Raw genomic sequence first — 27,035 nt, forward strand, 5'->3', positions numbered from 1 at the left:
GGTCTATAAAGGGGTCAGTACATGTGTGTGTCACCACCCCCAACCCCTGCCCTCAACAGGTTGTGCCTCTTGGAAGCCCAGTTGCTCATTTGTGGTTACTAGACTTTCCTTGCAAAGTGCACACTGTCTTTCTACGTGATCAAAATGACATCCAGTGTCACCAATGTCACCTTGCCACCACGAGCCAAGACATTTTCTGTTACGTGAGTAGTCCAGTGGGGGAAACTGAGGTAGCTGGAGATTCTCCATTCCTGAGTGCAAGCAGGAACAAGATGCCAGACAGCTCGCTGCCCCTGCTGCTTGGCACCCATCCCAGATTTCCCGCAGACTCCAAGCCTGCTTGCTGTGTATCAGGTATCCAGTGGATAACAAAACAAACCCAGACATTTCTAGGCAGTCCACGGAGACCCCAGACATGCAAAGTGTCCGCCGCCTCTGCTCTGACCAGAGTTTCTGGAAGCATCTCCTCTTTGGGGAGGGAGGGGGGCAAGGGGTGGGGAAGAGACCTCAGAGAGACATGAAACTGCGAGGCTCTCAGCTGTGAAATTGCCCTGGACAGGTTTTCCCTAGAAGCCCAGCCTGCCTCTCCCGGCAGGAAGCCCCGCTGTAGCATCTGGGTAGCCCCTGGCGTGGCTGGTGCTGCAGTCAAGCCACTCTCAGGCCTTCCCAAAGGCAGGGGTGGCTGGAAGCCCCTTTTCCTCTGGGAGTGTCCCCAGCTGATGGAAGCATCGTTGCATGGTTCTCGAGGGGGGGCCCCTGAAGCCTGAGCTGCTGAGGCCTCCTTACCTACAAACCCAGCTCAGGGGCACAGGGGGCAGCTAAGGAGCTCAGCACCAGCCAGCCCTGGGAGCCTGCAACTCCACACTTGTCTGTATTGCTCGGGGAGTGCCATTGTGGCAGCAAGGGGCAGTGGGTGACAGAAATCACTGAGTGCAGAGGGACCTGGCCAGGCTGGAGCTGAGGAGCGTGGGGCCTGAGAACAGAGAGGTCATCGCAGCCACGCGCAGGGATCCAGGGGCTGGGACTGAGGAGAAGGGACTCCATCCCTACCCTCGCCCGCCCTGACTTTGACCTTCAACTTCTGTCTCCTCCCAGAGACCTAAGCATTTACCTGCCTGTGTCTGCTCGTGGGTGGGGCTGGGTAGGCAAGGCCTCAGTGTCCAGCACCAGCATGCTCACAAGGACAGATCAGCTGATATCTGTGAACAAGAGAGTGGACACAGATGATGCAGCCCCTATGCTGGGGACAGAACCTGACCCTCTGACCTCCTGACCCCATAACCCCCTGACCCCTGGCCCCCTGACCCTCTGACCCCCAGCACCCAGATGTTACCCTCTGCTGCCTCTTTCTAAATGAGAAAGAACAAAACGGTGACTGCACAACAGTTGGATGTGAAGCCCAGTGATGCCCAGGTCCCACTCACTACCCTGCCGTGTAGTGACAGGGTCATCGCTATTGTGGTGGTGATATGAATACAGATGCATTTGATGTCCTGCACCTCTGGAGGTCAGAGGTCAATGTTGAGTGTCTTCCTCAGTCACTGATCCTGAAACTTACCAGTTAGGCTAGACTGGCTGGCCAGCGAGCTTCAGAGATCCATCCTGTCTGCGACTCACAGATGTGCACCGCTACTCACACTTTTATGTGGATGCTGGGATGTGAACCTAGGTCCTCACACTTGCACAGCAAGCACCTTACCCACCAAGCCATGTAGCCACCCCTTGTGGATGCATTTTGGATATCTTGTTCTTTTCCTGTGACAGCCACCTGTTTTGGATGCCTGGTCTCTATAGTAACCAGGAGCAGCCTGATACCCTCGTGGTCTGTTACCGTGTGGTAAGCTGGCCCACAATGGCCTAAGATGGAGGCTAGTTTATCACTGTCTTGATTTAGCATGAGGCTGTGGAATAGGGCCCCCATGGAGGGCTGGCCTCCACACTGTCCTGCCTTGGGGTTAGCCGACATGTCAATTCCTGAAGACTGCTGGCTGGTCTTCAGAGTCTTGCTTCTGGCTCTTCAACCCCTGGGCCTCTTCCATATGTCTTTGCTGGGGCTAGCATGCCCAACCCAGGTCTCTCATCGGTATGCTCTGTGCCTTGGGTGTGATAAGCATGGGACATGTGGGACTAGCCAGGCATCTCTCCCTGTAGTCCTATGTGGCTGGCTCTGTTTCTTACACATGTACTAACTTCAGGCTCCTCCAACCTTCCTATGCTGTGATTAGCTTCCCCTAGCACAGTGTGGACACACACACACACTGGTCGACCTGGTCTCACTTTCTCAGATCCTCTCAGGGACCATTAAAAATGTGAAGTGGGGGCTGGAGAGATGGCTCAGCAGTTAAGAGCACTGACTGCTCTTCCAGAGGTCCTGAGTTCAAATCCCAGCAACCACATGGTAGCTCCTAACCATCTGTAGTGGGATTTGAAGCCCTCCTCTGGTGTGTCTGAAGGCAGTAATAATGTACTCATATACATAAAATAAATAAATAAATCTTAAAAAGGGAGACAGAGGGAAAGGGAGAGGGGGGAGGTAAAGTGGGGTAAGACTAGCCGCTGAGTCCGAGTGCACGGTGTGGCCAACTGAGCATGTTCCCAAGTCTTATGTTGGGCTGCATGAAATTATAGAAGACAGAGACAAACTGAGACATCCCCCAGCTCTGGCTGTATCAGCACCAGCACCATGCGGTGTCATGTAAGAAGGCATCACAGAGCAGGGACTGATAAAAAGTAGTGGCAGGATGTAAGGAGTGAGAACCAGGGTAGACTCCAGAATCCACAGAGATCAAGGCTGACGTGCCGGTCTGGATAGGAAAGCATTGGCATTCCCTGCAGCTGCTGCCTTCCAAGCAGGTTGGTTCATTGTTAGGGAACATAGATGTGGGAATAGAGGCCTCTGGCAGAAGAAATTGTGCCATTTGCTGGAAAACAGATTTGCTGGAGATTCTTGTGGTAAATAAGCCAGACCCAGAAAGATAAATATAGACTCCTCCTCTCTCATATGTGGACTGCAGATTCATTTTTGAAAGTAGAATCAGTCAGACTGTTTGGGAAGGGGGGCCAGCAGAAGATACACTGATGGGTGTGGCTAGGCCACTATGCACTGATGAAGAAGGCATAATAAAACCCATAATTTTGTAAAAATTGGTTTGCACTATTCAAAAAGTAAAAGGCTTTAGAATCTAAACTTGCACCTGGTGTCTGAGACCTGGCAAGTCGGGCTGGTCTAGGATATGTAGCCAGGGAGACCTAAAGACTTTTGTCCGTGTGCAACTGCAGGGTGCAGCAGGTGGAGCAACCCAGGTATCTTCTAACCTCCCTTGCAGTTTTGGAAACCCTGTAGCTGTAGGCTCTCACCCAGGTGCAGTAACCAAAATTCGCCAGTAGGTGGCAGTGCATAATAAACAAACAGCACCTTTACCAGAAATACCAGGCGCTGGGTCCGGGTATTTCTGACTCACCACAGATCACCTTCGGGCTCACATGCCAGTCTTGATTCTGGTGACATTATAGAGAGGATTTTCAGGTCATCAGTGCCAGAGGCAGCATCATAAGGAAATGGCTGCTCTTCTTTCGTTTACTTGAACAAGATTTAAAGATTCCCAAGACCCAGGCTAAGCCTGGGAAGGCATCTAGCACTTTCCCTCTCTGGAGCATTCTGGTATATGGACTGGAAGTCAAACTAAAAACAGCCCTCTCCTCTCCATGGTCCTTGTTGCTGCTGCTGCTGTTGTCGTTAGCTCTCCCTATCCGACTACCTGGAGGTCTCTTGGTGACTGTGGGGGGGACAGAGTGGAGACCCAGGGAGCAGAGTACAGGAGGAGGGAGCCCTATTTTGGATGGCTTCCTTGAACCTAGACACCGGCATCTACAGTGTTCCAAGAAGAGCTGAGGGAGGAAAGAGATTACAGGAGTGAGGGTTGAAGAAAAGATGAGGGGTGTGTGGAGGGCCAGGAGTGGGTGCTGGGGAGGGGTGTGTGGAGGGCCGGGGGTCCCTGGGTACAGGTGGAGTGAGGGTTGTAAGGAAGGTGTGACTAGGCATTTGAAGTAAGTCTGTGAAGCTCTTTCTGAGGCCCAGGGAAGTTAAGAGACTCACAGAATGTGGAGACCTTGGCTTCCTGGTAGAATGGACTGCAGGGGGCACTGTGGTCTGCTAACACCCTGGAAGTTGATACTTGCAGGAAGCGGGATGTAAGTAGAGAGTTTAACCTCAAGCCCCTAACTCAAGACCAGAGGCTGCCCAGAGCCCCTGGGTATTGGTAGGTGCCCTTCTGGGCCCGAAGGCAGCTCAGCAACCCCATGTCAAGCACACCCACACCCAGGATCAGCGAACTGAGATTTTAATGGCCTAGAAAAGAAACGAAAAACAAAAAGCCAACCAACAAACCCCAGCCAGCTAATACCGCCTGGTGTGATGTCCTGGACTAATAGACCACTCACGTCTTGCACTCTGCTAACCTCCGTTGACAGGACGTTCTGGGGAACTAGCCCTTGGCAGTGGCTGGCATGAAGGGTAATATGTTAACTGTCAAGCTTGGAAATCAAGCCTGAGGCATCTAACTTAATGGTGAACGACTTTAGACTGAGAGAAATCTCTGAGAGAAGAGGATGAAGGATAAATGTGCCTGGTATCAAGGGGATTTTAAACTTGCAGCCGAGCAGCTCAGTGCAATCTGGTCTGGAGAGCCTGTGGCTGCTGAGCTCACAATGCGTTGGAACGTGTGGGCTTGGGCCAGCATGCCAGTAGCCTGCAGGCAACGAGACAGGTGTGAAGCTGAGGCACACAGAGGTACCTACAAGCCTTCTACAGATTCTTGGGCCATATTTGGGGTTTTCAGGATTCTCCCCTCCACACCCAGACCCTACCTGTCTGCTGGCTGAATGGGGGCAGGGCAGTGGCCCAGAGGCAGTGTCCTGAAGGGTCTGCCTCTTGTTCTCTGCCAGCAGTCTTCCTGGCTCCCTTCATCTCAGGCCACCTGAGACAGCACAGCCCATGCCCCAGAGGAGACCCCAAGTGCACTACACTAAGACTCCCATGGGAAAGGATGGCCGCACACCTTGGCTCTGTAGCTCCTCGGAAACTCTAAATTTTTCAATGCTCTGTGTTGTACAGGGATGCTAGACCTGGCCAGAATAATCCAAGATGGGCAGGTCTGGGTAAACCCCCATCACGCCAGCCTCCTGGCAGAACTTCCCAAGCTGGTTAAACAAGAAGTCAGGAGTCACCCAGGTGTGGGGCTGCCCCTCATGTGGGGGCCACCTGAGGGACCTAAGGACAGCCTTCTGGGAGAATCTGTCCCATGGAACAAGTTCACAGTGGCCAGTGGAACCTCCTGCCGATAGAAGCTTCCTCTTTTAGAGAGATAGCACACGAGACTAGGGACATGCGTAGGGTGTGCCTACATGAAGCATATATGAGGACGTGGAGCCAATCCCCGGCACAACGTAAACCAGCTATGATGATGGACTCTGGTATTCCTGGCACTTAGAGGGCAGAGGCAGGAAGGCGAGAAGGAAGCTCATCGATGTTTGTTAGTTACATAGTGAGACCCTGACTCAGGAAGGAGCGGGGGGGGGGGGGGGAGGGGAGAGGGCAGGAATTCTTTGGGGATAGTCGCCAGTGTGCTGAGATCATGGGAACAGTACAAGCAGTGAAGAAAAAAGTCCTGTCAAAGTAGAAGACCAAGACCCACATTCGTGGTGACATCCATGCACTCACACAAGTGTGCACACCGTGACAACCTCCCCCCGCCCCTTGTGGTTGCGCTGTGACCAGCTACTTCAAGTTCCTGCCTTGACTTCCCTGGTATAATGGTTTGCGACCTGGAATTATGAACTAAAAACACAAACCAAAACCAAACAGAAAGCCAAACCTTTAAGTGGATTCCTATTGAGCCTTGAGAGAGATCATGGCAGGGCAAGCTGCTACCCTATTAAAGCTCGGAATGGATAGCCAGGGGCTTTTGTTTGAGACAGAGTCTCCCTTCATAGGATGGTCTTGAACCCACTGAGATCCATCTGCCTCTGCCTCCCATGTGCAGGGAATAAAGGTGTGCGCCACTGTACTGGCTGGAAAGCCCCTAATCGAGGGAGATGCACAGCCCTTGGAGTGCAGTTGGTGGGTTGAGGCAGGGCAGCACCCAGCAAATGGTCATGGCAGTGAAGGCCTCTGGTTCACTGTCAGCCTGTGGGGCCTTGCGAGGCTTCAGGGTGTCCTCTAGGGCCATTTGCTGGACCACGGATGTTTGGTGAAAGGGGAACCTTGCAGAAGCTTCTGGAGAAACAGCCAAGCATCCCCCCGCTCGGGGCCCACATCCATGGCAAACAGCAGTAATATTTACCGAGTATTTCTGGGGAAATGAGTGCAAAGCGCAGGCGATGCCTTGCAAATTGCCAGGACGCAGAACATTAGCAACATGGAACATTTAATGAGTCTAGGAAGAGAGGTATGAGTTTCAGGAAAATGTCACTTGCAGCAATGTAAACAGGCTTCTCATTTCTCCCTGTGCTGGGGACTTGTTTCAGTCTCCAGGTTTAAGTGGAGCAGTGATTCTGGAGAGAGATCAGGTTCACACAGAGAAAACGGGAAGCTCTTCGTGAGCCCAGAGGGGTTGCTGGTGAACTCTAATCCACTGAGGCCAGTGGGACAGAACCTCAATACTATTGGGTGGAAATTAAAACACAGGGCCTGGAGTGCTCCCATGAGAAGCATTTGCCATGGCCCCAATCCTGTGGGCCCCCCCCTCCAAATTTATATGCTGACTAAGATGGTGGTGGGAGGAGATAAGACCTCAAGGGCTAATTACATCATGAGGATGTAGCTAAAAGTGTGTGCCACGTCAAGGAAGCTTGACAAGCTGACTTCAACCCCAGGACCCACACCCAGGTACTAGGAGAGACATGACTCCATATAATTCTTTTCTGACCTCCATGTGCATCCCTTGATAAAGAGACTCAGGGCTGGAAAGATGTCAGTGGCTGAAGACATCGGCTGCTCTTGCACAGGATCCAGGTTTGGTTCCCAGCTTCCACACTTGACTCACAATCATCTGTAACTCAGCACACCCTCTTCTGACCTCTGAGGGAACCAGACATGCATGTGGTGCACCAAAGACAACGCAGACAAAACACCCATACACACAATGAATTATAGGTAAATAGTAAATAAGAGATCCCTCTACTCAGGAGGCCTCGCCCACCACACTTGGGTCTGTCTGTCTTTGCAGCAGGATCTCTGAGAAGCCCAAAGGCATACTCTCAGTGGTCTTTCTTCTGAACATCTCTGTTTGTCTTGATCCTCAGACTTAAGCCTGTGCTAAAATACTCTATCAACATCCCACAGAGTGTCCATTATTCAAGAACCAGCAGGGAGCCTCTCAGCTAGAAAGCGCCCTCTTCAGACAGCAGTTTGCCCTAAGCTTTGCCTCTTAGCTTCCAGATCTAAGAGCCAAACTCTCCTCCCCGCTGTGTTTCTCAGTTCATGGGATCTTGCTTTAGCTGCCGTTACAGACCAAGATGGAGGATGGTGTCTTAAGGTCTGAAAGGTGAACTCTTGTTGTTGGACCACAGAGGTTCCAAGGGGGCTCTCCCTAAAGCTGCCCTTGCAGTAGCCCAGTGTGTGGCCCAGGAAGGTCAGAATGCTACAGGATGCTCTCTTATCTGTCTCCCTCTGCAGTTCCAGACAGTATCATCACCAAAGTTCTGGCTGATCGAATGGAGCAACAAGATTGCATCCAGAAAGGGTGGGTGCTGCACGGCTTCCCAAGAGACCTGGACCAGGCCCGGATGCTGAACTCCATGGGCTACAATCCCAACAGGTGAGCTGCCTCCCGCAGAGCCCCAGCCCCATCACATGGAGGCTCAGGTGACGGGTGCCATTGTTTCTGGTGCACGGTAGCAGACTGTGTCACCCCATCTCCTGCGTCCAACTCCCTTTGCCCTGTGAACACTGACAGGTCAAGGTTCAAATCCTGCTTGGCTTTCCTCCTTGCTTGCAGGTGTGGGTTTGAATTTTATTTAATGTGTGCTCTGGCTCCATTCATCCGCGTGCATGACCTGAACTTTGTGAGTGTTGATAAAGAATCAGTAAAATCTAACAAAACTCGGTTTAAAGCTCAAAATGAAAAAAACCTATACATAAGTAATTTCAGTTTGCTACTGATAAAGTTATTTCTCCACCAGTGAAATGAGCCAATTCAAAGCAGATTTTAAACAGCAACCATGTGACTTGCCTCCATCTCAGCTGATGACCTCATCAAGATGGAAGCAACCACAGGTCTGGCAGCCATTTTTACTGAGGTTAAAGGTGCATGCCATGTGACTTCACCATCTAAAGATGACCATGGGGGCATAAGGCAACAGTTATAAAACTTGCCGGTCCCTCAGGTTATCATTGCATCTCTTTTTAGACTAAGGAAGCAACAACTCGTCTCCAGAATATTTTGGATTGGTATGGATTTTTATATGATGATAAAAATTTAACCTTGTAAAGGTGTACTCAGATTAGCAAAAGCTGATTTAGAGATTTATACCAGGCAGCGTTTAGAGAAGGGGAGGGGGAGGAGGAAGGGAGAAGGGACAGAGGGGAACCAGGTTCAGCATCCAGGAGGCCCAAAAGTCCAGGTAACAAAAGTTGTTGAGTTGTATATGGAAGGGCAGCTGCGGGAAGGGCAGCCCAGACCCTGTGCTGGAGAAGTTTATGGTAAAGGGTCAGAGGATGCCAGCCATACCCTGTGTAACAGGTAGGGATTGAGGGATGCTGGGAGAACCTGGCAGCCAAGCTCACCTTGATATGTTAAATAGGCACCTCAGCCATTTGTCCTGGGTTTGAGAGGTAACAGTGCTTGACGGTCTTCGATCCACCTCCGTGCTTTCTGATTGCCACGTCTGTTTCCCAACATGACCACGCCATTGAGCCTCGCGTGCGTGCATGCGTGTGATGCTGGTTCTCTTTCCACTTTTATGGGTTCTGGGGCGCATACTCAGGTTGCCAGGGTTTCGTTTGTGACATATTTCAACACCATGTAGCGCGTGATCCTCTCCTACTGCCCTGTATTGTACCAGGGGGCATGGATTTGTTTTACGTGGCAGAGGGACGGCTCCCTCTGCCATGGGAATTGCCTTGGCTGATCAGCGCTCTGCAGGACCCTAGCCCACTGGAGACATGGCCTACGCTCTTCTAGGATGCACGCTCTGAATTCTGAGCCCTTTTCTAGAAGAGATGCTTGCTATCTGTTCTGTGCTGTGGAGATATCAGGATGAGCTGTTTTCATGCATTTTAACCTTTCCACCTTTGTTTGTTTGTTTGTTTGTTTTAAGAGAACAGAGAAGACATTGTTTCTGGCTTTTTAATTTGTTTTCTAGCTTCCTTCTAGAACTTTCTATATAAATGTTTGCATCTGTGGCTCTCGAGGTTCCCAGGTGGAGGTGATGGACCTCTCTTCCTTGCCAGTCTTAGTGTTGTCCCCTGTGGGGCAAGTGGAACCATGCCACGGGTCAGAAGAACCGGTATGGTGGAATAGATTTTAAAAACCTTGGTAAATCTCATAATTGAGAACAGTAGGCATTTAAATCAGTTCCCACCAGGTTTCTGTTATGGCGCACGTGACCATGACACCCCACTAAGAGGACCATGACAACTGGTCACATAGCATAGAGCCCAGAGTTCTCCATGCTAAGGAGATATCTAGATGGTCTGTCCAAGGGTTTAGCCAATGAGCTTCCCTTTGCGGGCATCCCTTCCTGGAAAAGGTATACAACCTCTAGTCCACCCTGAGTGAGCCGTATGCATTGTCATCTGCCATGAATAAACAGCAGGAACTGCCTCCTTCATCAAGGACTGCCTAAGGGGAGGCCCCCACCATCCAGAGCCACACTCGAGGCTCCCATGGAAGGCCTCTCTATGCTCCTGGCACTCTGCCTAAGCTAAGCCAGACTCTTGTCTCCTGCCGGGGAGCTCATCGCAGGCCTGTGGGCCCCACACTCTCCTCATGGTTCCCAGTGACATGTGTCTGGGTGCACAGGAGGATGGGAGTCCCCTTTCCTCAACTCTTTGTGGTTCCCCGTGGCATCTGGGTGCCAGAGAAACATGGGCTGGGACCCCTATCTTTGACTGTGTTTTGCCTCCTCTGAGCAGTGTGTAGGAGTCCCATGGGCTCGGCACCAGGTAGAGGAAGTAACGTGGCGAGGCGAAGTGCGGGATCACAGTCCGTCCCCTTAACCTTTTCATTAATCAGCATGCAAACTATTACATTTTATTATGATTTTTGCAACAAAACTATTTTTTGGTTGATTCTCTGGCCTCTCCTCTCCCAGTGTTGTACCAGGGGGCATGGATTTGTTTTACGTGGCAGAGGGACGGCTCCCTCTGCCATGGGAATTGCCTTGGCTGATCAGCACTCTGCAGGACCCTGGCCCCACCCCCTGCCTCATTTGTCGTTCCCTCCACAGCCCCCTTCTCACTGTCCTGTCATGTACGGTCCCACATCCATGTATGCATGCGCGTGAGCATGGACTCTGAATCTGGGTGAGAATGTGGATTTATCCCTCTGAGTCTGTGTCACTGACTTCACGAGAACGTTCATCCATTTCCTGAGAACTTCATTATCTCATTTCCTTTTGCACACTCAGCTGGTAGACATCTAGCTGGTCTCATTGTCATGTGGATATGGCAAGATAGACATGGATGCTCACGCATTCTGTGGTCGGATACACAGTGCTGTGGGTATACACCTAGCAGCGGTGTATTTGGGTCACATGGGAGATATATCTGTGATTTTTTGAGAAACCTCTGTACCGGTTTCCATAATGGCTTCACACATAACAGCCCCTCCAGCAGTGAATTAGGGTCCCTTTTTCCCTACATGGTATTAAAAACTTCTACACGGGCTGGGCATGGTGGTAAACATCTTTATTCCCTGCACACAGGAGGCAGAAATAGTTGTATATGTGTGAGTTGGAAGCTAGCCTGGTCTACATAGTGAGTTCCTGGCCCAGACCAACTAAGGTAACATAGTGAGACCATGTCTCCACGCCCCACCCCCACGAAAAGTTTCCTTACAGCAAAGCTAACAACAGACAATGACAGAATAGAAAAAAAAATGCCAGCTATACTTTAGACAAGACTTAACACACAAACACACACACACACACACACACACACACACACACACACACAGAGCCCAGATGAGTCCAAAATTATCAGATAAGCCCTCAAAGCCGTGTGAATAGAAGTTACAGAGAGGCAGGACAAAGGAGGACCAGGCACATCACTGCTGGGGACCCCTGACAATTCTGAAAGGGATTCTACAGCCATCAGTGAGCACCAGGGCAGAGCCACCACCCCAGACCTGCACAGATCCTGACCTGCAGAGGCTACCTCAGTGTTTCCAAGCACTCAAAGTTGTTAGGGTAGCAAGAGGAACTGACACAGGTCTGGGCACATGTGGGAAGTCAGCGATGCTGCTTCTGACCTTCAGCCATGTAGATCCCAGGGACCCGTGGGCCATCAGGCCGGTGCCTTTATCTGAGCCATCTCACTAGCCCTTTAACATGTCACGATGTCGGGTCATTAAGTATACGGTCTAGGCAGGAAGTGTTCAGGTCTGTACCCTCACCTCATTCTTACTGATGTCCGTACTTGTCAATGGTCTCATCCTTTAAGGACCAAGTGACTGTCAACTGCTCCTTAATATCACATTTTTTTTCCCTGTTGGTTTGCTTTTAGGGTTGGGGTCAATCCCCCCTCCATCTCTAAGCCACCTTCTCACCCCTGTTGTTTAAGTCACTCTCTCCTGGTTGTCTCCAGGGTTGCAGCTGTACACTGCCAGAGCTGGCCGCAGAGCCTTTCGGCTGGCTTTTATGGTTTTGTGTGGTTTTGCCTGTGTGCTCTGGTGCTGTGTGTATTATTTATTGTGTGAGGCACTTCTCATTGTTTGGTCAGGACATGGCTGCTGAGCACCGTGGTCCTGGACGGGACTTGAGGGGGTGGGAGCATGTGTTGGGAGTGTCTTTTCTGCCTGTGGCCTGGGGACCGAGTATAATCTTCAGAGGCACAACCCAAGAGTCCATTTTCCTGACTAGGCCCCATCTTCTAGAGTTTGCAGAACTTCCCAAAACAGTGCCACCCGTTTGGGGATTCGAGGGACCAACACAGGATCCTGCAGACAACTCCAGTTCAAACCACAACAGAGCACACTGGTGTATGGAAATAAGGAGTGCACTAGTGCACTTCCAGGCTTCCGTTTGTGTGATGCAGGGCCTCATGGGTCCTGGGCTGCCCTTGACCTCCCTGTGTAGCTGGGAGTGACCTGGAATTCTGATCCTCCTGTCTCTACCTCCGAAGAGCTGGGATTGCATATGTACAGCCTGAATATATAAAAAGCCCTGGTTTGTGTGGTGCTGGGATTGAACCAGGGCTTCATACAACGCTAGGCAAACATCCTAGCAACTGAACCACAGCCGCAGCCTGCCAGTCTCCATAGCTGTGTGGAACCAACATGCTGTGTTCTGGTCAAAGTACTGTAAATAGTTATCCGGGAAAGGGGGCTGACTTAACTGGAGGACTTAGCTCTTTGCTTGTTCGTTCGTCTGTTCGTTCACTCTTTCTCTCCTTACTTTCTGTTTCCCCCGAGTTAAATTATTATACCCAGAGCTTTAGGGCAGAAGCCCCAGCAGGCGAGGCTCGACCCCTGTCCTCTGCTCTCTTCACTGTGATAAACTCAGGACCAATAGGTCTTAGGGAGGAGAGTGTTTTGCTTCCATGCCCTGGTCATGGTTGATCATTCATGACTGAGGGAGTAGAGGCAGGGACTTAAGCAGGACCGAGGATGGGGGCTGCTTACTGGCTTACTCAGCCTGCTTTCTTATAGAACCCAGGACGACCTGCTCAGGGGATGCACCACCCACAGTGGGCTGAGCCCTCCCGCATCGCTCAACAAGCAAAAGAACATCACATAGACACAGCCACTGACAAATCTGTGGGAAACGTTTCCTCAGTTGAGATTCCCTTCTCCCAAGTGACTGTAGCTTGTGTCACGTTGATAAACAGTCCAGCTTTCCTCCCGGTATCCAGTAAGACACAGGGATAATGGTGGGAGACAGAGAAAGGAGGTGAAATAACAGTAGAGGGGGGAGGTCCAGCCACCTCACGTTCATCTCAGGATGCTGATAGGAGCTTTGGGTTGAACAGAGGAGGAGCAGGGGCACAAGAGTTAAGCAGCCTTGGGGGACATGTGCCTGTCACTGTCAGCTCAGGTCCCACAGTGGTTCTTAGGGATGACCCACCCCTGGGTGCAGCCGCTTGCAGACAGTTGTTCTCTTCGTGGGGCCTGGTCAGCCCCAGGAAGCTTTGCTGTTCCTGGAGTCCAAGGGTAACTGGAGCTTTAGGACAGTGTCTCTAGCAAAGGAGACACACAGAGCAAGGGCCAGTCTGCAGCTTGGCTCTGTGTAAGCGTTAGTCACAAGGAGTGTTGAGCTACCGTGCCTGTTTCATCTTCAAGGCGCAAGAGGCCGAGACACTAGTAACTAAAGCAGTTTGCTGTCAGCTTTTACAGTGTTCTGTCCCAGGTCCTGCCGTCATCTACAGGCCTCCAGCCACGGCCTCCCTATATATTAATTCTGATCCATCTTTGGTTTCAATGGATTATATGGAGTAATTTTCAGTAGGGCAGGTGAGCACCAAGTTTTGCATCCTTAAGCATGTCTCTTTGTGTCCTTCGTCAGCATCGTCGGGCAGAGTTCAGGGTCCCACACACACCCTGCACATTCAGCAGCACCCTGGATCATTTCTGCCCGTGACGTCATGTGGGGTCAAGGCCCTGAGGATGTTAGGGTACCATTCCTTCTTCCCACTCCCCACCTTCCCTCCCATCTTCCACCTTCCTTGTCCCTCTTCCTCTCTCCTTTTCCACCTTCTCTCTCTCTCCCCCTTCCCTTTTGCTCCTTCCTTGCTCCCTCAGCAGCCTTCCCCTCAGACCAGAGGTGCTAGGAATGCATCCCACGCTGGTGTGAGTGGATTCTCCCTGGTTGTGACACCTGCCTGCCGCCCGCCTGCCCGCCCGCCCGCCCGCCGGGTGCTTGGCTTCACCTCTTCCTGCCCCTGTCCCTTTCTTCTCTTGGCTTCACCTCTTCCTGCCCCTGTCCCTTTCTTCTCTTGGCTTTACCTCTTCCTGCCCCTGTCCCTTTCTTCTCTTGGCTTCACCTCTTCCTGCCTCTGTCCCTTTCTTCTCTTGTCTTCACCTCTTCCTGCCCCTGTCCCTTTCTTCTCTTGGCTTCACCTCTTCCTTCCCCTGGCCCTTTCTTCTCTCTTCCTTTCTTCTCCTCTGCTGGGTTTGCTCCTCATCATGGCTGCTTCCTCAATTCTCAAGGCTTCTGGTTTCCCCGTGGGCCTTTTCTCTTAACTCTTGGCTTTCTTCTCATCTTTTTAAAAAGCCTCCCCACCTTTGACTTCTTACTCCCATGGAGCCTGTCCGTCCTCTGTAAATTACTCCCATGGAGCCTGTCCGTCCTCTGTAAATTGCTCTGAGCACAATAGATAAGGTTTTATCTAACAGGCCCTCCTCATGTCTTGAGGAGCGATTTTCCATCTAAAGTGTATTAGTTGTCTTTTTGTTTTTTTACTAGCTGTTACCCCTTTCCTTCCCTCTCTGAGAAGTTCCTACATCCAAGGTAGATGTATTTGGTAAATCATCTGTCTTTGGAGAGGCCCATGTGTGCCTCTCAGCAGTGGGAGCTGTGTGGTAGGTCTGACAGACTCAGTTGGGCCGCCTTCTCCTTCAGAGGCTGAGAGAAGAGCAGCCGCCCTCTTTGGCTCATAACTCCACCTTCATCCAGGCCAGCACCTGACCTCTCCACACCCATAGATCCCCAAATAGATCCAAGGAACCACATGATTAGACAGGCTCACCCCAGGAGCCAAGGTCCCTAATGCACTTCATCACACATCCCTTTGTCCTCTGTGGACTCTGGGGATTAGGTCACATGACTGGCATCATGTGACTAAATGTGTAGCTTATGAAAAGTGGGGCCACAATAAAGGCTTCTGAACACACAAACAGAACATGAATCCATAATGAAACACATTCTGAGCCCAGGGTACCTCTGACAGTGCTCGCCCAGGCCACAAGATGTGAACTCATGCAGCTTTGGTTCTGAGCACACATGTGCTCTTTGCTTTGTGTACTCTATTATGCCAAACAACGCCAAAGAGCACTGCCTAAAACCTCTGAGGTGCAGATCTGAGGCTGTGCTGGTGCTATAAACTGCAGGGTTTGAGTGGCACCAATAGCTTCCTGCTCTGTGGAAGCAGTGGCTTAATTACAGGAAACGGTAGACGCTGGTAGATGCATCCCTACTATCGATCTTCAGCATGTGAGAAGTAGATTATTGTATTTGTGTTAGAACATTTGGATTTAAAACTTGATGTTTGTTTTTGTTTTGTTTTGTTTTTTTACTTAAGTTCATTTTTAAATTGTTAAATCAGGGCTGGGGGTGTAGCTCAGTGGATACAGCGCTTGCCTACCAAGCACCAGGTGCTAGGTTCAAACCCCAGAGTGGTATAAAAACTGGGTATGGTGGAACACACATGTTATGCAGTACTGGGAAGCAGAGGCAGGAGGATTAGAAGTTTGAAGTCATCCTCAGCTAGATAGTGAGTTATTAGCCAGCTTGGGCCATAAGAAGCTGTCTTTAGGAAGAAAACATCATTCAATAAGGCTGGCGATGGCTCTGCTGCTCTCACAAAGCACATGGCTCAGTTCCCAGCACCCGGTAGCTCACAGCCACTTGTAACTAATCACACAGAGCTGGGCAGTGGTGGTGCACGCCTTTAATCCCAGCACTCAGGAGGCAGAGGCAGACAGATCTCTGAGTTCGAGGTCAGCCAGATCTACAGAATGAGTTCCAGGACAGCCAGGGCTACATAGAGAAATCCTATTGGGAAAAAGAAAAAAAAGAAACAAACAAACAGACCAGGTCACTCAAAATATGTTGGCTTGAGATCGGGAAATGTAATTCTCAAGTGGTCAGTCTCACTCTGCCCAGTGACTGTCATCAGACAAACAAATGGGAAATGTTAGGGTGTGGGGAAGAAGAGCCTCAGTCGCCATTGGTGGAAGTGTGAATTGGCAGTGTGGAGGTTTACAGAAAGCTAAAATTAGAGTTACTCTGTGACCTAGCTATATCATTGATGAGTCCTGAGACTCCATATCCTGCCCCAGAGACACTCGCTCATCCTTGTTCATTGCGGCTCTATTAAAAATAGCTAGAGGTTGGAGCTAGCCTAGATGTCTATCTACAGATAGACTCATAATGTGAACTTAGTACTGTATTAGGCAGTCCTCTAGAGTAACAGAACTTATAGAATAAATCTCTTTGTATACACAGAAAGGGGATTCATTAGAATGATTTACACGCTGTGGTCCAGCTACTCCACCAATGCTGGCTGTGAACAGACAGTGCAAGGATCCAGTAGCTGCTCAGTCCACGGGGCTGGGTATCTCAGTTGCTCTTCAGTGTAACCCAGAATCCTGAAGAAGCAGGACTCGCTAGCAAGGCGAGGGCAAGCAAGCAAGGAGCAAAAAGCTTCCTCCTTCTGTGTCCAGTAGAGGAAGTGGCCCAGATTTGAGGTGGGTTTTCCCAGCTTGGGAGAACTGGATTAAAGGCACGTCTTCCTACCACATAGATCCAGATTAGGAATAGATCTTCCCATTTCAGATTAATCAAAAATCACTCACATGCGCTTTCCATTTTTGGGTTTTAGTTAGTTTTAGATGTAGTCAAGTTGACAACTAAGAACAGCCATCACAAGTATTATACACAGTGGAATTTTATCAGCTTTAAAGGGAAGTGAAATTATACAATTTACGAAAAAAGGGATGGAAGTGAAAATACAGTTTTTAAATATTGTATTTTTAATTCTGTGTCTGTGTGGGTATATGTATGTGAGCGAAGGTGTTCACAGAGAACAGATCCCCCACGCACTGGGGTTGCAGGCTGCGAGCTGCCACGTGTGGGTGCTGGGAACTGAACTTGGGTTCATTATAAGAGTGTTAACTACTGAATTTCTCTCCATCCTCCAGAAACTATATGATGAGGTAAGGTGATTCAGGCTCAGAAAGGCAAAGCATACCAGGTACTCACTCTCCTCTGCTCACCTTAGCTCCTGTTTTTATGAATATTCATTTTATATGGGAGTGGCAGAAGTAGGTGGCAGGGAATTCATGAGACCATAAGAAGATGGAAAAGACAGTGTGGGTAACAGAACACCTTTGAGGGACCAGAGGCAGGACATTCAGGAGTGCAGAGGGTCAGCCAAAACCTAGTAGGTATTAAAAATGGTACAGGAAACCCTGCTACTTTGCATTCTGGGATAAAAAAAGAAAGAAAGAAAGAAAGAGAGAGAGAGAGAGAGAGAGAGAGAGAGAGAGAGAGAGAGAGAGAGAGAGAGAGAGAGAGAGAGAAAAGAAAAGAGAAAAGAAAAGAAAAGAAAAGAAAAGAAAAGAAAAGAAAAGAAAAGAAAAGAAAAGAAGAAAAGAAAGAAAAGTGTCACTTTCCTGGTGAGGAAAAAGAATTTCCAACAACCTCCAAAATGACCCTAAATACACTTCTGCCATTTTGTTGATGTGAGGCAGCGTTCTCGGCACTGACTTTTATAAAATCAAAATATCCATCCATTCTGGGTCCTGTAGTATAAAATATTCTGCCAAGATTTAATTCTCATTTATGCAAATTTCTTTCCCTCTTTAATTAAAGATAAAATACATTTTTACTAAAGAATTGTTTTAAAATCAATTCCTTTATGGTTGATTATCAGTAAGTGTTTGGCTTGCATGTCTACTTTATTCTGGACCTATATACGAAGGGTCGCAGGGCTGTGTGAACATTTCTCAGGAAAAGGAGTCATGAGTGACAAAAGCTTTAGAAATCTTGGTGTGAGTCTCCAGGAGGCTAGCGGGTGCCAAGCCAAGTTTGGTCAAAAGCCCCTGGGACTAAGCAAGAGGGCGCAGAGACAGCAGCAGTCCATCCGTCCCCAGGGGGGCGTTGGGGGCAGGGTGTGTGACTACTGAATAGTCCTTTAAGGGAGGGGCGTACACAGATGTCACCAACAGCTCAGGAAGGGAACCAAGTGTTAGTGTATAAAGCAAATTACTTTTATGTCTGGACTTGGGACACTCACCCGGTACAGAAGGACTGACAAGGAGAGGGTGCCCTGGGCTCTGGAGCACACAGAAAGAATATCTGAGAAGCAATTTGATTTCAGGCAGGCTTGGATACATCTCCATTCACTATGGAGTTTTTAAAAAATTCCTCTCTAAGGACTGTGTACACAATTCTAATCTACTTTATTTGCTCCTAGGACATAAGACAGACAGGAAGTGTACTAAGATGTTTGTCTGTGGTACGATCCGCTCCTGTTCCCTGGTACACCGTTCTCTGTGCTCTCCCTCCTCCCTCTGTCCTCTGCCCTCCTCCCAAAACCTCTTTCCTTGACAGCCTCTCAGCTTTGAGAGGCTGAACATTCTGGTGATTAACTCAGAAAGGGATTTCAACCATGAACCGTTCCCTTCCCCCACCCCCAGATTCATCCAGGAAAGAGAAATGTCCTCAAATAAGTCCGGCTGGCGTGAGGACAAACACCGGAACTGTAACTCTGGTCTGGGTGTGATGTCAGTCATAAAACACTCCGGTATGGTGCTGCTGGCTTGACACTAGGAGGAAATCCTGGCAGAATTATAGCCATGAAGCCAGTCTAGGGATACAATACAGAAACCTATAACTCAGATACAAAAACAATCTCTGAAGGCCCACCAGCCACCCACCCTCCTCTTTTTTTTTTCCAGGAGGATTCAATGAAATTAGAATAAAATAAATTTACATATATATCAATTTTATTATTAAAATATATTCACACTAGTAAATAGAGTTATTGGAGAAGGGCAAGCTTGTCTGCGTGCCAGACTCAAAAATAGACCTCTTTGGCTTATCAGAAAACAAAGTTATTGTCTCCTCTCCAAATATAAATCTCCTTTTCGAGCCAATAAGTGCAGTATGTTCAAATGTAATGCTTTGTCAGGCTCCCACCTCATAAACCCACAGCCCATAATAGTAAATTACATTCCGCCGAGCCGTATCAATCTCTGTACTACCACCTCACGGTGAAGGAAGCCCAGCAATTGATGTGTCGAGAGGAAGGAGAAAAAGTTATTTGAGAACAAATAAAATGGGCTATAAAGTTTGTTAAAACGTAATAATAATAGGGGAGAGACAAAGAGAGCCGCTTCCAAGGCTGCACACAGAAGGCTGCCCTTGGCTTGCTGTGAAATAATTCATTTCCTGCTGCAAGTCTGCAGCCATGTGTTTTCTTTAAGATCCATGTTCACTATGCAGGGGGTGGGAATAGGCTCTGAAGGAGACCCGGAAGTTTGTGGCATCTCAGACAGCTGGGTATCTGAACCCCTACTTTTCCTTGAGACCTTAACCCACCCACCCCCATGGTCTCAGCCACAATCATGGATCCTGCAGAGGTGACAGAGGGGACCTTGATGGCTATGCCATTTAGCAGACTGCTAGCAAGGGTGTTTATTACAGCTGTCTTCTCCAGGGTCTCTCTATTCTATTGGATTAGTTTTAGGACCACCAGGAACACTCTAGAACGTTCCCCATCTGTAACTTAGACTGTACCAAACTGGAAACTACCATTTAGGTACCTTTGAGGAGTGGTGGGGTCTGAATTCATAGTTTTTATGTTTTCTAAGTTGTGTGTGTCTTGCATCCAGAGGTTGGCTTGTCTCTGCCAAGGCCAAGGGCTCTCTCCTTGTAGCTGTCAGCATCCTGTTGGTGCTGTAGCTGTCAGCATCCTGTTGGTGCTGGTTGCTGATGTTTTCTGCTAGAGCGACACTTCCCATAGCTGTTGTCTCCTAGAGATCAGCTGCTATGGAGAGAGAGGCCAGCAAACCAACCCTGTGTGCATGGGGCTGAGGCTACACCTCAAAGGCAGATGTCTAAGAGCCAGCCCTTCCGTACAGCCAAGCTTTCTTTACGTTGCCCTCATCCTGGTGGCCCATGTCTTAATTCCAGCACTGAGAGGCAGAGGCAGGTGGGTCACTATGAGTTCAAGGCCAGCCTAGTTTACATAGTAAGACCCTGTCTCAGTAAAATTTAAAAATGTATTTTATATGTATGGACTTTTGTATATATGTTTGTACACTACATGTGCCTACAGAGGCCAGATGAGACCATGGCATCTTCTGGAACTGGAGTTAAAGACAATTGGAGCTGCTGTGTAGGTGCTGGGATTGAACCTAGGTCCTCTGGGAGAGCAGCCTGTGTTCTTAACCATTGACTTTATATTATACTGGACTAACTAAGGCCATTTTCATGAAGTATACAATATGCGTTGGTCTACGTGCCTCGCTTTGCTATCCTCCACTTTCTCACCTGTCCCAGCTCCTGTCAGTCCCCTTCATTGCCCCGACAGGGCCCTTCCACTTTCATATCATCCACGTGGAAAGGATTTTGTGCAGAGAACACCCTTAGACCCAGCTCTGGAACTGTCACCAATCCCCATGGTGGGATTAGTGTTCATCACTGTGATCACAGTTATCCTCAGTTTCCTTCAGCAATCACTACTCTCAACTTCATGGCAGCCTGCTCTAGAGAATGGAGGGAACATGAGGGTGTGTGTCCATGTGTGTCTGTGTCTCTGTGTGTATGTGTTTGTGTGAGTATGTGTGTCTGTGGACATATGTGTATATGTATTTGTGTATGAATGTGTATGTATGTCTGAGTATGTGTGTCTGAGTGTATGTGTGTCTAAGTGTATGTGTGTGTGTATGTGCATGTGTGTGCATGTATGTACATGAGTGTTTGAGAGTGTGTGTATTTATGTGTATGTGTATATTATGTGTATGTGTGTGTGTGAGAGAGAGAGAGTGAATATATATATATATATACATATATATATATATATATATATATATAGTGTGTGTGTGTGTGTATGAATGTGTGTATATGTGCGTGTATGTTGTGTGTGTGTGTGTAAGGGATAATTGATATAAATTCTGTAGTTGCAGTAGACTGAAATGAGCTGGCTCCCACTGGACAGGCTCACTCAGACATGAATGATGCAGCTTGAGTTCTGTCATAGAGTAACTTGCACACACCCTCCCCAATTTGGGAATATTTGTCAATATTGAGTGTAAGCACATTGTTCAATGACAGTCACCATGCACTGTCTAGTCCCAGCTCTGGAGAAGTGGAAATGACTGAATCATTTCATGCCAAAGATGACTGCCCGTGAGGCGACACCAGCACGAACAGCTCATTGCCTTTATTATTATTATTTACTAATTAAGCAGGGCTCCTCAAGGCTTGGCTAGGCTCAAACTCCCTATGACAGTAGCCAAGATGACCTTGAACTTCTGATCCTCCTGCCTCAGCCTCCCAAGTGTTGGCAGCACAGGTATGAATTCCACACCCAGCTAATTCTGCAAACATTTAAATCCTGGAATATTTTGCTGTAATGTGAAATCTAGAACTGAATTGGCAGGTGGTTCATAGTCCTGGCTCTCTTGGTTTTATCTCAAGGCTTGTTACTGTTCATTCCCTGCGCCACGTGCCTTTAGAGAACAACAGACTGAAGCCCTTGGATAAGGACAGGGCCAAAGTAAGGATGCTATCATCCTTAAGAGGGCAGTAGTAAGAGCAAAGAAAAATTAAAATGCAAAGTAGAATTGCTTGTGCGAAGCACATGTGCTTGCTCTCTCTCTCTCTCTCTCTCTCTCTCTCTCTCTCTCTCTCTCTCTCTCTCTCTCTCTCTCTCCTCATTATCACTTGGTCCTTCCAGGAAGCTCTCACATCTCCGCAGCTCATCCTTATGTGGATTAGGGATAATAAACAGCCCATTAATGAAGGCCTGCATGAAGAAATGGAGTTGGACTCCGCAGCAGAGCTCCGCAGCTGGCAGAGGTTAATAACTCCATTACTGCAGCTCTACGCCTGAGCTGCCCGACCAGCAGGGTGTTAGCCTTATCTTACTCCTCATTAATTGAGCTAATAGAACCCGGGTGACCCTGGCTTGCTGCTGTCGTCACAGAGTCTGCCAGACATGGGCTGGAATACTTATCATCAACCAGACCGGGATGTCTCTGACTAGGTAGGGTTCCTTTCTTGAGGACCTGTGAGCTGCAAACCACAGCATAGAGCCAGTTGCTGCCTTCAGTCTTGCAGGCCTGAGCTTTCCTGCTTTGGCTTCATGATTGGAATTCTAGTACTTGAGACGCTGAGGCAGGGTCCATGAATTAAAGGCCAGCCTGGACTGTAGAGTGAGACCCTGTCTCAAGGAGACAACACACACACACACACACACACACACACACACACACACACACATTGACTTTGGAGGAAGTGACTGCTGTTTCAGCTAATCCCCTGGGGTTAAGGGTGCAAAGAGTCAAGTGTCCCCTTTGAGACAGAAATCAGGCGCACTCATAGCATGGGAGCCTCTGAGATCACACAGATACTGGTGTCCATCTGTAAAAAAAATGTGTATCCCCATCTTCCATGCCTGCAGGCACATAAGAGTAAAGGTCCTTTAGGGTCCAGGTGTGTCCAACCTGTGGCCCATGAGACACGAGACCAAGGCCAAGTCAGCTGTGCATTCAGCCTGCCACAAAACCTCCCTTGCCTGTGGGATGGATGTGTGCGTGTGCACCTCCCTTGCCTGTGGGATGGATGTGTGCGTGTGTGACTTGATTCTTTTTATTTTTATTTCTTAATGACTTATTTATTTCATGTATATGAGTGCCCTATTTGCATGTACACCTACACACCAGAAGAGGGCATCAGATTTCATTACAGATGGCTGTGAGCCACCATGTGGCTGATGGGGATTGAACTCAGGCCCTCTGGAAGAGCAGACAGCACTCTTAAGCACTGAGACACCTCTCCGGCCCCATGACTTGATTCTAAAATGTGATCTGTAGATGAAATTGCCTGCCATGTTGCAATGTAAGAAGTTGGACATGTCTGAGTGGTAGATATGACACAGTGACAGGCAGATAAATGGAAGCCCAAGCTCTGTCACTTACAGTGAGTGAGAGTGAGCTGCCAGGTAGAGGTCACACCTAGCCACAGATATCAGAGTTCACTCTAGGCTTCCTGTACACTGGCTAATTCAGTTCACTTCTAGGTTCCAGGCTTCTGATGCATGCAGGGCTCTGGTAAGGGCTGTGGCTTAGGACAGCTTATGCCCCTGTGTAATGTGGTATGCCTGGGCCTCTGTAGGACAGCTTATGCTGGTGCTGGTCCTTGACCATGTGACATTAAAGCTCACTCAGGAATCCAACCCCTCTCTGTATCCTGCAGCTCGTGACCTTCCTGTGCCTCTATGTGGCACCATGTGGGTTCTGGGCTGTCTCTTGTGCACTGTCTCTAGCATAGACCTTACAAGGCTGAGACACGGTCTTCTAGGGCCGCTGGCCCAGCTACAAAGGTGCCATGCCTGCTGTACTTGGAGATAGCACTGTGACTGACCTAAAAGTGACTCTCAGCCGTCGGCAGGAAACAGACTTCACTGTAGCAAAGCTAAGTGCCCCACTGGTAAGCCACTTCTGGAGGTGTTGGGGGACAGGGCTAGCCTGAAACAAGGCTCTGAAGTGCCTGAGCTCTGAGAGGTCTGAGGTCAGAGGGCAGGCTGCCTTGGGAGTTGAGTCTGGGGCTGAAGACTTAGGTATACACAGCCTTGGCAGTGAGGGGCCATGAGCCCACGGTCCCTGGGGTTGTAGCATTTTAATCTTTCAGTAAATCAGAAACAGAGCAGACAATGAGAATGCTCCCATTAGTCACCTGCCAAGAGACTGTTGGCTTTTTACCATTTATTTCCAATGTTTGTGTAAGAAAAAATTCTGGGGAAGAGGGCCCTGCGCAAATGGAGGAGGATGCACTGCTTTTTCCTGGGTTAAAACTTGATGACAGTCTGTTACTAGGTCCGTTGTCTATCTCAGAGAGCACAAGAGCAGAGCAATTACTTTGGAAGCAAGGATTTCAGAAATGTCTGCTACCTTTGGCCTTTACCTACAGCCACGAGGATTTTTGCAGAGTGTTAAAATCTGTGAGTCAAGACAGGCCAAGGTGGCCACAGTTATAGCTCTGTGGGCCTGATGTGGAAGTTGGGACTTGGGAAGAGTGCCGTGTGGTGTCTCAGCATGGTAAACAGCTGGAGAGCCTAGGAGAGCTAGCCTTCAAGAAATCAGGTAGTCTTAAGGAAGAGTCCCTGTAGACTGGCTTAAGAGACCCCGAAGAGCAGGGATTAGCGCACAGTTTTCTTAACCATGATTTTGTGAGCTAAGCCCTGGGCCAGTGATGTGCTTCAGTGGGAAAAGCACTTGTTGCCAAACCTGACGCCATGAGTTTAATCCCTGGAAGTCAAATAAGAACAGGGTGGAAGTCAGAGGTATATATTGAAGTTCAGTGCTGTTGGCCAGCTTTTCTGAATGTAGCCCAGGGGCATCCAGACCTACCTAGAGCATAGACCCCACTCTTTTGTACCCCCAAGAGGCCTAGGAGAGGTCCTTTGCTGTCCCTTATTCCTAGCATGCTGTCATGGTTAATCATCTTGATTAGATCCAGAATGTCAGACAGTTTCCTGGGGAAGCTTTACCTAGAAGCCCACAGCACCATCTCGTGGGCAAGCAACCCAGATGGACTGTAAACAGGAAAGCGAGCTGAACACCAGTGTTCATTGCTCTCTGCTCCCTGGCTGTGGATGCCTGTGTGACTAGCTGTCATGTGATCCTGCCTCCATGGCTTCCTCTCCAGAATGGGCTGTATCCTCAGACAGTGAACTGAAGCACTCTTCCTTACGTTACTTCTAGCCAGGTGTTCTGTGGTAGAGAGGAGAATGGTTGGTACAATTCTCCAAGTACATGTGCCATTGGGAGAGAAAAATGGATGTCGTGCCAGAAACTGCTAAGCCTCAGGGCCAGGAATTACCCCTCTGTCCAGCTTCAAGGCCCTGCCTCTTCTCTGGCAAAGCCGGCTCAATCCCCTCCCTCCATCGATTCCAGGCTCTTATTAGAGGTCCAGTGCCTTGCATCCAGCAAGAACCAGGTTGGCCCAAGATAGCTGTAAGACATCTGGGAAGATAAACAGGCCTTCTCTAGGGCAGAAGTCAGATCAAAGCAATCTCCTGCCTCAGGTGGAGACTGACAGGTGACCTTTAGCAGAACGGAGCCCAGGGTAGTTGGCATTTGAGTGGCGCCATGATAGAGATGCCCCCATTTGAGACAGACACGACGCTCAACCGTTAACTTAAATTCATTTCCTGGAGACGGGCACGCACCTGGCAATATCGGCCGACGTGGGGAATAGTGTTTGTTTTTCTTTACTCAGAGGAGGCTCAGGAGACATCAATGTGGACTTCAATTTCCAGCTTCCTCAGAGGTATTAAATAAAGTGCTGATCTGCTGAACCCAGCCTCCAGCGGGAAAGCCGAGGCCCCTGCCAGCTGAGGCAGCACGCGGTGGGCTGTGTGGAGCCGTCCTGCCTAAATATCAGCTAAACCATTTCACATCAAAAACTTTTAAGGGAGTCTCCCACAAATAAAATGCACCTTTGCTTTCTATGAGACTGTGAAACTCCAGGCACTGCAGTCCCTGTAGAGATTCCAGTCGTCCCTCACTCACATTGGGCCAGAGCCGCCGCCCCAGGCTGCCTGTCAGGCACAGCTTTCACTGGGTCTTCAATGTGACACCTCTGCTTTTGTCCTAGGCCACTGCCTTTGGGGAGGGTATTCCAGAAACAGAGACAGGGCCACATGCCAAAGACATTCCAGGCAGGAGGGAAGCCCCAGCCTGCTCCTTCCCACCCCACCCCCACTCCCATTTTTTTTTCCTGTTCTCATGTCTCTGCTCACCCACCTACTTCCAGTTCTCCTTTCTGATCCCTGTAGGGTTTCATACAAATCCTGCCGTTCCTAAAGGCCTAGCTCAAACACTGCCTCCTACAGAAACACTTGAAACTCTGGTCTCTCCAGGCTCCACGTGAGTGCAGAACTACACACATTGTTCTTGGTGTGACAGGTCAGTGGTCATGCCCATGGCATGCTTGCTCTGCAAATCCCACTTGAGTTCCCAGGACACAAAGGGAAAGGAAACCTGGTACGCTTTGCCATCATGTGTCTTCCCTTCGGGCTGGAGTGAGGAAGGTATGTCACAGTCCACATGCATGTGACATACCAGATTCTATGAAGAATAAGGGAGAGAGGACAAGAGAAGGGAGAGAAAGGGAACCTGTTGGCTGGAAGGTGGCCAGGGAAGGCCTTTGTGACATGGGACAGAGGCTTGCTGCGGTGAGACAGGTGTGTGACTGTGATATCTCATGCCTGTAACCTCAACAGTACGGGGTCAGAGGCAATAGGATTGTTTCAAGTTCCTGCTCAGCTTGGTCTATCTAGCAGACATGGCTCCTCCCAAGGCCTCTCTCCTGGGCTTTAGACTCCCTTCTAGCCACGTCCTCACATGATCATCCCTGTGCATACAGGGCCCAGATGTCTTGGAATGTCTGGGAATCTCTTACAGGAACACGTAGAGCTTGTTGGCTCAGCCTCTGGTTGCCGAGAGTAACTTAGTCACCCCTCCAAAGCCCTGTCTCTAACACAGTTGTCCTCTGAAGCTCCAGGAGCAGGAGCTTGCTCATATCAACCTCGGGGACACAGGTCAGCACATACTGAACACCCAGGGAGCTCAGGTCAGCATGTGCAGAACACCCAGGATGGGTCTGGGTAAGGCAGGAGCTGGGTGGGGGAGCTGGTGGACCTCCAGTTCCCACATGTTCAGTGTGGTAGTGTCCCTGGGTTCTAGAAGGAGCTCCCGCCTTGCTTATTTCTTTGGTGGTTCCAAATATGACATGAGTGGACAGTGGCCCTGGTTGTTCATATGCAGCAGTAGAAGGCTGAGAGCCTTGAGGGAATTTTGGTCTATCTAGAATGTTCTAGATAGATGGAGACCTGCCCCAGCCAACTCTCCTCACAGTGTTTC

General features: G+C 49.3%; 1 protein-coding gene across 10 annotated transcripts in view; it reads left to right on the plus strand.

Annotated features, from left to right (window-relative positions):
- The window catches only part of Ak8 (adenylate kinase 8), a 114,891-nt gene that overhangs the window by 53,992 nt on the left and 33,864 nt on the right, over window positions 1–27,035 (plus strand). For 9 of the 10 annotated variants that reach the window (XM_006498287.4, XM_006498288.4, XM_006498292.1 and 6 more), the window contains one exon: window positions 7,676–7,817. In XM_006498287.4, coding sequence (XP_006498350.1) covers window positions 7,676–7,817 — 142 coding nt within the window. Of the gene's footprint in view, window positions 1–59; window positions 204–7,675; window positions 7,818–27,035 lie in introns of those variants that run through there. The other variant, XM_017319245.2, reaches the window with a different exon arrangement.

This window comes from Mus musculus, chromosome 2 (genome assembly GCF_000001635.26).
Source record: "Mus musculus strain C57BL/6J chromosome 2, GRCm38.p6 C57BL/6J".
In the NCBI taxonomy this organism is placed as follows: Eukaryota; Metazoa; Chordata; class Mammalia; order Rodentia; family Muridae; genus Mus; species Mus musculus.